At 37.6% G+C, this 11,600-nt stretch overlaps 1 protein-coding gene across 1 annotated transcript in view; it reads left to right on the forward strand.

Annotated features, from left to right (window-relative positions):
• The window catches only part of col7a1 (collagen, type VII, alpha 1), a 92,990-nt gene that overhangs the window by 54,047 nt on the left and 27,343 nt on the right, over positions 1-11,600 (forward strand). The window contains exons 57-72 of the mRNA XM_016272084.1: positions 2,712-2,756; positions 2,860-2,895; positions 2,981-3,022; positions 3,109-3,189; positions 3,267-3,302; positions 3,607-3,642; positions 6,903-6,983; positions 7,071-7,106; positions 7,227-7,298; positions 7,408-7,452; positions 8,154-8,189; positions 8,285-8,320; positions 9,039-9,143; positions 9,270-9,335; positions 9,551-9,586; positions 9,668-9,703. Coding sequence (XP_016127570.1) covers positions 2,712-2,756; positions 2,860-2,895; positions 2,981-3,022; positions 3,109-3,189; positions 3,267-3,302; positions 3,607-3,642; positions 6,903-6,983; positions 7,071-7,106; positions 7,227-7,298; positions 7,408-7,452; positions 8,154-8,189; positions 8,285-8,320; positions 9,039-9,143; positions 9,270-9,335; positions 9,551-9,586; positions 9,668-9,703 — 825 coding nt within the window. The remainder of the gene's footprint in view (positions 1-2,711; positions 2,757-2,859; positions 2,896-2,980; positions 3,023-3,108; positions 3,190-3,266; positions 3,303-3,606; positions 3,643-6,902; positions 6,984-7,070; positions 7,107-7,226; positions 7,299-7,407; positions 7,453-8,153; positions 8,190-8,284; positions 8,321-9,038; positions 9,144-9,269; positions 9,336-9,550; positions 9,587-9,667; positions 9,704-11,600) is intronic.

Raw genomic sequence — 11,600 nt, forward strand, 5'->3', positions numbered from 1 at the left:
ATTTATAGTCGTATGGTAAAATGTATATTTTTATTTGTGTAACGTTATGTTCAAAATGACTTCAAAATGTCATGCCTTTGAAAAATAAAGAGAACAACAGAATACGCTGTTTTAGGGCATCTCGGTCTCCTTGAGCATCTTTCTGGCGCGTGCCACAAACATGAACCACAGGGAATACTTGTCTTTTAAAAGGCTTAATTTAGATTATTTGACATTAAATGCATCAAATAAGTCACTTTGGAATAAATCACAGTAGGCCTATGTATCATGATAAAAAAAAGCGACTTTACAGTCTGGAAATACTTTAGGCTATTATTTCATTATTATTAGGCTATTAAATTATTTCGGGGACCCCCTATCACTTTAAGAACCGCTGGTCTACACAGAAGAAAGACCTGTCTAGACTCTAGTTGTGTCGAGCTATTCATTAGTCTGTTTGATGAGAAAAATATGAAATGTAGTTGCAATAAAATGGGTTAAGAATCCGTACAACTGCAGCAGTGGAGGACTATTATTCTGCTGCGTGATACTGCAGAAGAACTGATGACGGCACGATTAGATCTTCGGCTGACCAATCAGCAGAAAGGGGCGTTTAATTCCCGCCCACATGTAGAAATAGAATATTCAAGCTGTTTATTCATTTTTCCACCCATGAACGAAAAACGAAAATTTAAGCTGAATTCTCATTTTTTGTTTTTTGGAAAAAAACAAAAAAAGGAGCCATTTTCTAATTTTTCTACTTTCAATATTAAATCAAAAAACAAATGATCGAATGATACACGGATTCATAATCAATCAGGGTATCTTCCGTCCAATCAATTTTTGTTTTAATAGATTTCAATATTAAAACAAAAATTGATTGGACGGAAGATACCCTGATTATTCATAACCCCAAAACTAAGTTTTTTTTGGATAATGAATTTATTGGATAACACAACAATCCGTGTATCATTCGATCATTCGTTTTTTTATTTAATATTGAAAGTAGAAAAATTTGAAAACAGCTCCTTTTTCGTGTTTTTTTTTTTTTTTCCGAAAAACGAGAATTCAGCTTAAATTTTCGTTTTTCGTTCTTGGGTGGAAAAATTAATAAACAGCTTGAATATTCGATTTTTACACATGGGCGGGAATTAAACGCCCCTTTCTGCTGATTGGTCAGTCAAAGATCAAACCGTGCCTTCTTCAGTTCTTCCGCAGTATCACGCAGCAGAATAATAGTCCTCCACTGCTGCATACATGTGTGATGTTTGTGGCATGCGCCGGAAAGATGCTCAAGGAGACCGAGACGCGCTAAAGCAGCGCATTCTGTTCTCTTTATTTTTCAAAGGCATGACATTTGATAGTTATTTTGAACATAACGTTACACAATTAAAAATATAAATTTTACCATACGACTAATGACAGTGTATTAAGTTATTTCCCCTCGATGGGGAAAAAAATCCAAGTGAACATCAATCAGTACTCAATATTAATTTTAACTGCTTTAAATATGACTGCTGCTTATTTCCTGTGCACTTCTGCACTTGACTGTAGTTTATTTAACCCATCGCAATTTACTGGAACTGTGTGAACTAGAGTGACTACTCACCTTAATGTTGTTCTAAAGGCTTATTACTTAATAACACAAAAATTTCCTGCTCGCATTTGCCAATTTAATGGCAGAGAAGGGTGACTTTTTTTTATATATATTTTTTTTGAAGCGGATGCTTATCTGTCGTAAAATAATCCTATGCATCTCGTGGCGTATATTCCAAGCATTCTGAAGGTATACTGAGGGTTTGGTGAGAAACAAACTGAAATGGCAAGTTATTATATTTTATGAAACGCAGCGCACAAGTGCATATCCTTTTGAGGTATCATATAAATTATAATCAATTTTAATAAAACACAAGACTACATTGTATAACTCTAACAGTAGGCTATATTTAATATCTGTTGTTCTCCGGTTGTCAGTCAGAATGACAGTTCTTGTGTGAACATAGGCCTATATATACCCAAGCCAATTTATTATTCTTTCCTTTTTGTCTTAGTGTTTAAAATATTTATTTTGAAACAAATTAATTAATTACTTAAACAGACTTACTGGGTGAGCAGGGTAGGCTAAGACAGCTGTCATACCATACCCTGCCATGCCCAGCTGATGCAAAGAATAGAATTTATATCGACACAGAAGAAAGTCCTGCCTAGACTCTGCCCAGGTATGAGTTGTGTTGAGCTATTCATTAGCCTGTTTGTTTGATGAAAAAAGACTAGATGTAGTTGCAATAAATGCATTAAGAATCCATATAACTGCAACAGTGGAGGACTATTATTCTGCTATACTGCGAAGGCACGGTTTGATCTTTGGCTGACCAATCAGCAGAAAGGGGCGTTTAATTCCCACCCACATGTAGAAATCGAATATTCAAGCTGTTTATTCATTTTTCCACCCAAGAACGAAAAACGAAAATTTAAGCTGAATTCTGGTTTTTCGTGTTTTGGAAAAAAACAAAAATACGAAAAAGGAGCCGTTTTCTAATTTTTCTACTTTCAATATTAAATAAAAAAACGAATGATCAAATGATACACGGATTCACAACCATGTAGTTAAAAAACCCCACCTTGCCTTTAAATAAAACAACACCGGATCAACGCTGCAAAGTATTTAGGACTATTGGTTTAGATTGAGTTATTTTTGTCTAGTCATGTGATCAGTGCTTTGCTCTGTGCAGGGTACCCCAGGTCCCACCGGACCAAGAGGCCCAAAGGGAGAACAGGTGAAATATCAGAAACTTCTCACTCAACACATTCACTCATGTTTGGACCTCCACACAAGCACTGAAATTGTCATCTAACTATCTTTATTTTGGGTCATTACAGGGAATACAAGGTCCCCCTGGGCCATCTGGTGATGTGGTATGTTTTTAAGTCATTATTGTCTCACTGTACTTTTTTTTCTATACCACCCCAATAACTCTTTTGAATCTGTTCATTCTCTTAGACATCTGGAGAGAAACAACTGAAAGGTGACAGAGGAGAAAAGGTACAGTAAAATGTTCATTGTGTTTAAATTCCGTCTATCATGCATATTCTGGTTTTGTTATTGTGATACCCTTGTTTTAACACCAGGGCGAGGCAGGTGACCCAGGGGAGCACGGGGCTAAGGGTCAAAAGGGTGAACCAGGAGCTTCAGGCCCGCCAGGACCAAGCGTAAGTCCATATGGTGATCAGACAGTATGTGTAACTGGGAGTAATGTGATTTGTATCTCAACCTATTTGTTTTTTAGGGTCCTGAGGGGCCGCGTGGGCTATCAGGAGCCAGAGTAAGAACCTCCTACTGCTTTTGTGCCTTTTAGCTATTTAGACATTTCTTTGATCTGTATGTGTATCGGTTTGTGTCTTTCTCTATGGCCGCAAACACACTGACTATAAATGTAGTGATATACTTAATCCCATTCAAACACACAGTTATTTAGGACAGTGGCAACCATATTATAAAACTGAATTAATTTCATTCTAAACATTCAGATGATTTCTCATGAATTCTCCACTGTAGTACCACACCAGGAGTCATTATTTTTAATAGCAGATTGTACATCTCATTCTGCTCTCTGTTTTTTTTTCTAGGGTGACCAAGGCGATAGGGGCAGTCCAGGAGACAAGGTAAGAGAACCAGTTTTCTTGGTTTACTGTGGGGCGTCACACTCAATTTTTTTGAGCCCATTAGCATGACCACAAGACATGAAATACAAAACATATTTAGCACTACAAACATTTTTAAAAACATTGTTAAAAATCAGCTTTGTTTGAGTGACAGATTCTGACAGGAAGTTGTATTAGCCTAAAGATTAAGGAACTGCACTACTTAATGCAAAGGCTGAAGAATCAGTTTTATATTTGGGTGGTATTCTTCCGGCACCTCACGATTCGATTAAATTTTGATTCAGGGAATCATGATGCGATTACTAAACAATATTCGATGCATACATTTTTCAACAGTGCCTTTTAGCCCCAGATCATTTTAAATAAATCATGCATTAGACCTAGAGCCTTTCCGACATATGTGGAAGCTTTGGGTTGCTTAAGGGTTCTCTGTTAGAATTGACAGATATGAATAGGCTGTTGTTCCTCCAGCTCCAGATGGATACAAGAAATGTTTTTTTTATGTAATTTTTCTGAAAGTTTAATTTGAGTGTGGCATATTTGTTTTTACAACACTTGTTTTACAGAAAGAAAAATTAAACAGAAAAATCTAAATTAAAATTCTTATTATGATTATTGTTCGTTTTTATTATTTGTTCATTGAAAGTTTTCTGGGAATAATTTTTTTCCTAGCTCTAATAACTATGATCAGTATCTAGCTTAATCACCGTTGAGCAAAACATTTACCCAAAAGCTTCTAAATAATGAAACTGGGCTTACAATCTTTGTATTTGTATATGTATATAATATACAAAATCTAATATGCTGATATGGTGTTTAAAGGGGTCATATGATGCAATTAAAATTTTTCCTTTCTCTTTGGAGTGTTACAAGTTCTTGGTGCATAAAGAAGATCTGTAAAGTTGCAAAGACTAAAGCCTCAAATCCAAAGAGATATTCTTTATAAAAGTTAAGAATCAACCACGCCTACCTAAAACAGCTCGTTCTAACACGCCCCCACATGTCTACGTCACCATGTGGGAAGATTTGCATAACGCCGCCCAAATGTTCACGCAAAGAAAAAAGGCGTAACTTTTATTCTCGCTGTAGTATTGTTGCTGCCGCCAATGGTGTGAAGACGCTGTGTTTCATTGTGAAAGTGAAACTACTTTGTTTGGCCTTCCAAAAGAGGACGATATCTGTTTCGTCAAGCCTAGAGCTGATCTGTGCTGGTCGCTGAGGAAATACATCAACTTCGCGCTGTGGATCGCCGGATTGGCTTTCACCGTGGACGAAGCGGAGTCCAGCCCGGGGTCATCACATGTGGTTGCTGCAAGCCCACCGGCCACTCCTTCGTTGAATCCGCCGGCCGCCGCTCACTCTAGCTGCAGGTCTCCGCTCACTCAAGCCCGCCGTGTGTGACGCTGTGTTTCATTGTGAAACGAAACAACTTTGTTTGGCCTTCCAAAAGAGGACACAACTAGAAATCAGTGGTTAAGTTGTATTTACAACACTGTTCCAGAACAGTTCAACCCAAATATTCAGATGTGTGCAGCACATTTTATGGAGGACCGTTTCCTGATCCTGGTAGAGTAGACTACAGTGCCGGCTGTTCTGACTCAGAGACTGTAAGTATTTTATATATAAAGAATTTGCCACTGACGATTCAAACTAGTTTTGAGCAGTGTAGATTAGCGCTTGTTGTTTGTCATTTCTCCGATCACAAATGCAGACATGGTTTTATGTTTACGTGGCGCGATGCAATGCGTAAAAAGACAGTATAAGTCATTATAATCCATAATTATGTCCCCACTGGATGCAACAAATGCCTTGTTTATAATGGGTTTTAATGTTTTTATCTCGTCGCTCCTACAGAACATGGCATCACAGTATGGTAAGGGGCGTAACATTTCCGTCACACGCTTGAGGTATTCAGCCAATCACAACGCACTGGATAGCTGGCCAATCACAGCACACCTCGCTTTTCAGACCGATGAGCTTTGTAAAAATCGACGCGTTTCAGAAAGGCGGGGCATAGAGGAGAAACAATAATGTACAGTATGTGGAAAATAATGTGTTTTTTGAACCTTAAACTGCATAAACACATTTCATTACACCAAATACACAAAATAATGTTCTTTTTAGCAACATCATATGACCCCTTTAAAAATAATTTCTTATTATGATCAATGTTGAAAACAGTGTGCTGCTTCATATTGTTCTGTAAACTAATACATTTTTCAGGATTCTTTGATGAATAGAAAATTCAGAAGAACAGCATTTATTTGAAAAAGTTTTTTGTGACAATGTCAAAATCTTTACTGTCACTTTTGATCAATATATACTAAGTTAATTAATAAAGTATTAGTTTCTTTAAAAAATAGTTAAATAGTAGTGTATATTGTAAGTCTTTTTTAATGAGAAGCAAGTGCCAAGTACTGTCAATTACTTTTTGAATGAGGCATCTATAAAATAAGCAGCTTCCTTAAATATCTCTTCAAAAGCAGGTGTAAGCACCCCTGCAAAAATCATTCTATTTTAGAGTGCAGCAATGACAATATTTTGAAAGTGAGTGTCATACAGCGGTAGACAGTTGAAAAATGGCTAAAATGGTACAACTGGCTGCAGTAATCAGTGTAAAGTATAAATATAACGCTTAGTCATGGATCTCTCTATACTGCAGAAGCTGTGACACACTTCATTATGTCAGGTTTGTTTTACCTCTTGGGGTTTTAAATAGCAGGTCTCACCAGAGCTGCAATTATTTGTTATTGGCTGTCTGCGAGACGGTTTAATCTTTGTTTAACATTTGTGCTACAGAATTGAAACAAGGCTTTGTTTTGTAGTGGGAGGAAATGAGAAAACAAGATCTCAGTGATGTCTCGAGGAATATTTTAAACAATGTTGTGGCTTTCTGCTTGCTGTCAGAGAGACGTATAGCCAATTAGTTTATATCTGACCCTTGTATACTTGTACCAGTCCTCATCTAATTTATCCTTTTGATCTCTGTTCCTTTCATAATCATAGTGTAGGTTTCTCCATTGATTTTATTACATTAATTAAGCTGATGACTGCTGCTTTTTGCATGCATATGTGTGATGCTGTCAGAAAGGTGTTATTAGTGACAAAGATTGAATCTGTCAGTCAACCCATTCTCATTATTATTCATTTAAGTTGGTGAAGACCCAATGCTGAGAAAATGGAAACTGATTTTTGTGTATGTGTGTGTCACAGACTAGTTAATATTGATTGTTTCTGTATATGTGTGCATGCGTGTGTAGGGAGAAAGAGGAGCGGCTGGTTTGGATGGACGACCCAGTCAGGATGGGAAACCTGGGCCGCCTGGAACTCCTGGATTACGGGTCAGATTACTTCAGTCCGTGAATCAGCTTCATATTCAAAGAATCTAATCAATCTAAATCTTGCTGTACATGTTTTTGGTTTTGTAGGGTGACCCAGGAAAACAAGGGGATCCTGGAAGAGATGTGAGTACTCCAGTCTCTCCATATGTCAAATAATTTGTTTGTTGCATCATGATGTTGCCACTGTTTGCTGCAACAAATCAGTCCAGTTTTTAATCTGTTTAACATTTAATTGTTCCCTAGGGCTTGGCGGGACTAAGAGGGCCTCAGGGGCCTCCAGGACCACCTGGGCCCCCAGGAGCTAATGGCACACCTGTGAGTAATAACACAGCATAATTTATGGAAATCATTTATCCATACAAATTCACATACTGGAGCATAAGCACGTGCTATCACATCAATATAATGTTATGCTTTATTCCAGGGTAAAGCAGGGGAGGATGGGAAACCAGGACTGTCTGGAAAACCTGTAAGTACTGATGTAATCTTAATGAAAACCCAATATCCTTTCAGAAACCTTTGTTGATATACTGTATATCAGGAGCATGTGTTAATTTCCAAGCCAGCACTTAAATCCTGAGGCTTTTCTTTTGTTATCAAGGCTCAATCTAGAATGCAGCATGCAAACTCTCGTTGCAGTTTAGTAACCACACCACAGCCCTTGTCCTCCATAAATGAGACGATTAAACCATCCTGCTGATAATAAATCACCATCTTAGCAGCCTAATGAACTTTCAGTGGGAAGTAACTCTGCCTAATAAATGCTTTATAGTTCAAATATGTGAGGAGTTTCAGTCAGCCGTGTACTAATGTTCGGTTAACCTGACTCAGATAGATAATGCCGCTGGAGCTGAGCTTACGCAAAACGCGCTCGTCCTGCAGTTTCTTTTGATTTACTGATCACAGCCCTGAACCAGCTGTGGTAATTGCAGGAGCTATATTGGGCTGGATGGCACCCATCGTATATCTGTAATACGAGGCTGCGTGTCGCACGAAGCGTTTAGAAGAGAAATTACTGCTTGAATGAGTCGCACAAAATTACAAGAGTTCTCATACCAAAACAGGAAGAGCTGATTACAGGAAGTCTTGATTACAGAAATTATGAAAACACGCATCGCACACATCCAGATGTCTGTGTTTAATGCCTCATTTTCTATCAAACTTTTTCAGGGCGAGGATGGTGTGCCAGGAGAGGACGGTCGAAAGGTAATATAACACCTATTGCTGAAAGCTTGTGTATTATTGCATTGTAATTTTTGATAATTAGCCTCTGATCAAATCTGGTTATGTCTTATTTGCAGGGAGACAAAGGAGAGTCGGGGCCCGCTGGAAGAGATGTGAGTCTCTTGTCTTTATCTTCCTGATCATCCTGTTCTCACTCTCTTCCTGCATTTAACAACACAAGACAAGTCCATCACAGCTTATCATACTCCGCACTACGTAACACTTTCAAAATGAACATTTTAACTAAGGCTTCTCTGACATCTTTTATGGAAAATTGTATCATTACCATTATGTGGATCGCATTCGCTATGTGGCATCAAAGGTAAGCATGTAACAGGTTTGTAAAGGCTGTTCTTGTTTTTAAGTGCCACCTGATAATGTTTCATTTTGTATTCCTATTCTGTTCCTGCTGTTTTCTTCTTGCGATTTGTGGCCACATGACTCAATGTACTCAGATTTTGTTGTTTTCTGTGATTCAGTCCATGTCATTATGTCTCTTTGCCCTTTTTACTCGCTTTTTGCTATTTGTCTGTCTCGCACAACTAATTTTCCCATCAGCACAAATCAGATTTGTTGTTAAATGGATGTTTTCAATTATAGAAATACACTCGCAATCATATACACACACTCTCACATTAATTTTAAATGCATGGATGCTCTTCTTCCTGTGCTTGATGCTGAGTGCAGTCAGTAATTATGAGTCAGCAGCCTTATGGGAGAAACTCTTCACTGATGAGTTTATTTGATGTGCAAATTTATGCCCATTAATTAAGAAATTAATTTGTATCATGGTTATTTCTCTTATTTCCCTCTCTGTTTCTCTCTCCTCAGGGTCGAGATGGGTTGAAAGGTGATCAGGGCATTGCAGGACCTATTGGCCTTCAAGGTCCCATTGGACCCCCTGGAGTTCCTGGAAATGTTGGACCACCAGGACCTGTGCGTTTGTGTTTGTGCATATGTTTGATTTTAAGTAGACTGCTACTATATTAATCACATGTGAATTCTGGAGGATGCTAAATTTATGCAAACAGCTGTATATCTCAATCTTTTTAATTTTCTCAGGTGGTGTATGCTAAAGGGGAGCCAGCAACACCTATTCCAGGCCCCCAGGGCCCTCCAGGAGCCCCTGTAAGTAACATCTACCATTGCTATTTCTACAGCAGTAAAAGTCAGTTGTCAAAGACTATGTATTTTTGCTTTTTAGAAAAAATCAACTCCTACATTTTCTTCTGAAATTGTGAAAATTTTGTTTAGTTATCCCAAGTACATACATTTAATCGCTGTTTGAATGAAATACAGACAAAATGAGTGTAGTTATGAATTGTGACTTTCATATGCATCAGGGAGTACCTGGAGTTCCAGGAGCTGCTGGTCAAAGAGTAAGTTTGTCTGTGCGTTTGCAAGTAAATATGTTGCTGTTATATATCATGATGCAAGTTATAATAATGTGACCTTTGTAGGGGGAGAGAGGTCTGCCAGGCTTGAAAGGAGATGTGGTGAGTGTATTTTTATGAATGTGTATTTTAGTGGTCACTGCTCTCAGAGCTGACATAAGGCAGTTCTCTCAGCATACCTGACTCTAATATAGGGATGGGTATCGTTAAGGTTTTAACGGTATTACTACTCTTACCGATACTGCTTATCGATTCGTTACTTTAAAGGTATTCTTATCGGTACTTTTTGTTATATACATATATATATATATATATATATATATATATATATATATATATATATATATATATATATATATATATAGCGTCTGCGTAGAATCATGCATGATCTTTGGGGTTTTATGGCTTAAGAGACCCTTTTAGCCTTTTGACATCTGCATATAAATTACAGTTTGTATGGGGGTCTAAATTGCCAAATGGTTCCTCGCCATCAAGGAGATTCTAACCAGTCCCCCCCACTATCATCTCCCCCATCTGACTTCAAACACTGTCCAAAGAGCTGTAAATGACCCCGATGGGCCTGGCTGACCAAGCAAACTAACACACACACACAAACACACGCACACACACACGTAAAGACCATAACTCTATTATACTCTACAAATATATCTGGTATATTGCATGTGTTGTTTGTACGTTTCCCTATTAGCTGAGTTACCACTCGTTATTTGTATTAGTTAAAGCCCTAAACACTGATATTCAGGTGTATGTATGTATCTTTGGTTTAATCTATTCTAAATGTTTGTTTCTTGGTATCAATATCATCTACTTTTTATTCCTCAAACAATGATGCACAGTATGTGATTGTGAAACGCATCATACGATTTATACTATATTTTGGGTTAAAACGGCAGCAATTCCAGACCGGCCATAAAACATGCAAATGAGCTGATAAATGAATGCTTATTAAAGCTATAACGTTATTCAGATTAAGAGCAGATTTGAATTTTGATGGCCCAAGCGCCAGTCTGTCATTTTAAGACAATAAATTGACACACATCGGATTTTCTCCCAACTGTTCTCCTCCACTTAAGACATAAACTGTGTTTAAGTAAATACTCTCCAAGCCAGCCATTTTGACATATTTTTGTGTGTATTTGATCGATTGGATATGCACCCGAAGCTCAAAGTGTAATTTGTTTGTCCGTTTTGGAGCGCGCAGCGCGCACACATTTCAGCAACAGTAAAGACGGCATCTTACAACAATCACAGATTGAGCTGATTCTGACGTTAAGTTTGGGTTTTAGGGAGGAACGAATGCGCACCACTGTGAAGGGAAAGAAGTTGCGCAATACTAAACGCAGCTAGTTTTTAATAGCTTTACGTCATGTCTTCTTTTGTATAATCCTTAGAAGCCAAAATCGAAATAAAATTAGCTTAATAAAACAGCCACAGGCCTAAAGTGTAAGCAGATGTTTGAATGTTTAGTTCTCTCTTCTATCATAATTAAACAGGGCTTTCATGTTGCGCGTGCTGAAGCTCCTCCGCGTGGGCACGATCTCGCTTCTGAATTGCGAATAGCAAAAATGCATCATAGACAAATGTTTGAAAAACAGCTGGCGACTCTGGTGAGATAGAATTAGCAAATAATGTATATCCTCCTGAGAACCAGAAATAAAAAGCTTTGTGAATTTAGTATTTTTTCATGTCATTACATTGTTTAGAGCATAAGAAAAAAATGGTAAAATAAAATTTTTGAAAAACAGCTGGCGACTCTGGTGAGATAGAATTAGCAAATAATGTATATCCTCCTGAGAACCAGAAATAAAAAGCTTTGTGAATTTAGTATTTTTTCATGTCATTACATTGTTTAGAGCATAAGAAAAAAATGGTAAAATAAAATTTTTGAAAAATTATGTTTTATTCATAAGTTATGCTATGTCCTCTGTAGAGGACACCAGGACTCAGTTTTTCTAAAAATAAAATGGCAAGAGTAGAC

Source organism: Sinocyclocheilus grahami, unplaced genomic scaffold (genome assembly GCF_001515645.1).
Source record: "Sinocyclocheilus grahami isolate Dianchi unplaced genomic scaffold, SAMN03320097.WGS_v1.1 scaffold67.1, whole genome shotgun sequence".
Lineage (NCBI taxonomy): Eukaryota > Metazoa > Chordata > Actinopteri > Cypriniformes > Cyprinidae > Sinocyclocheilus > Sinocyclocheilus grahami.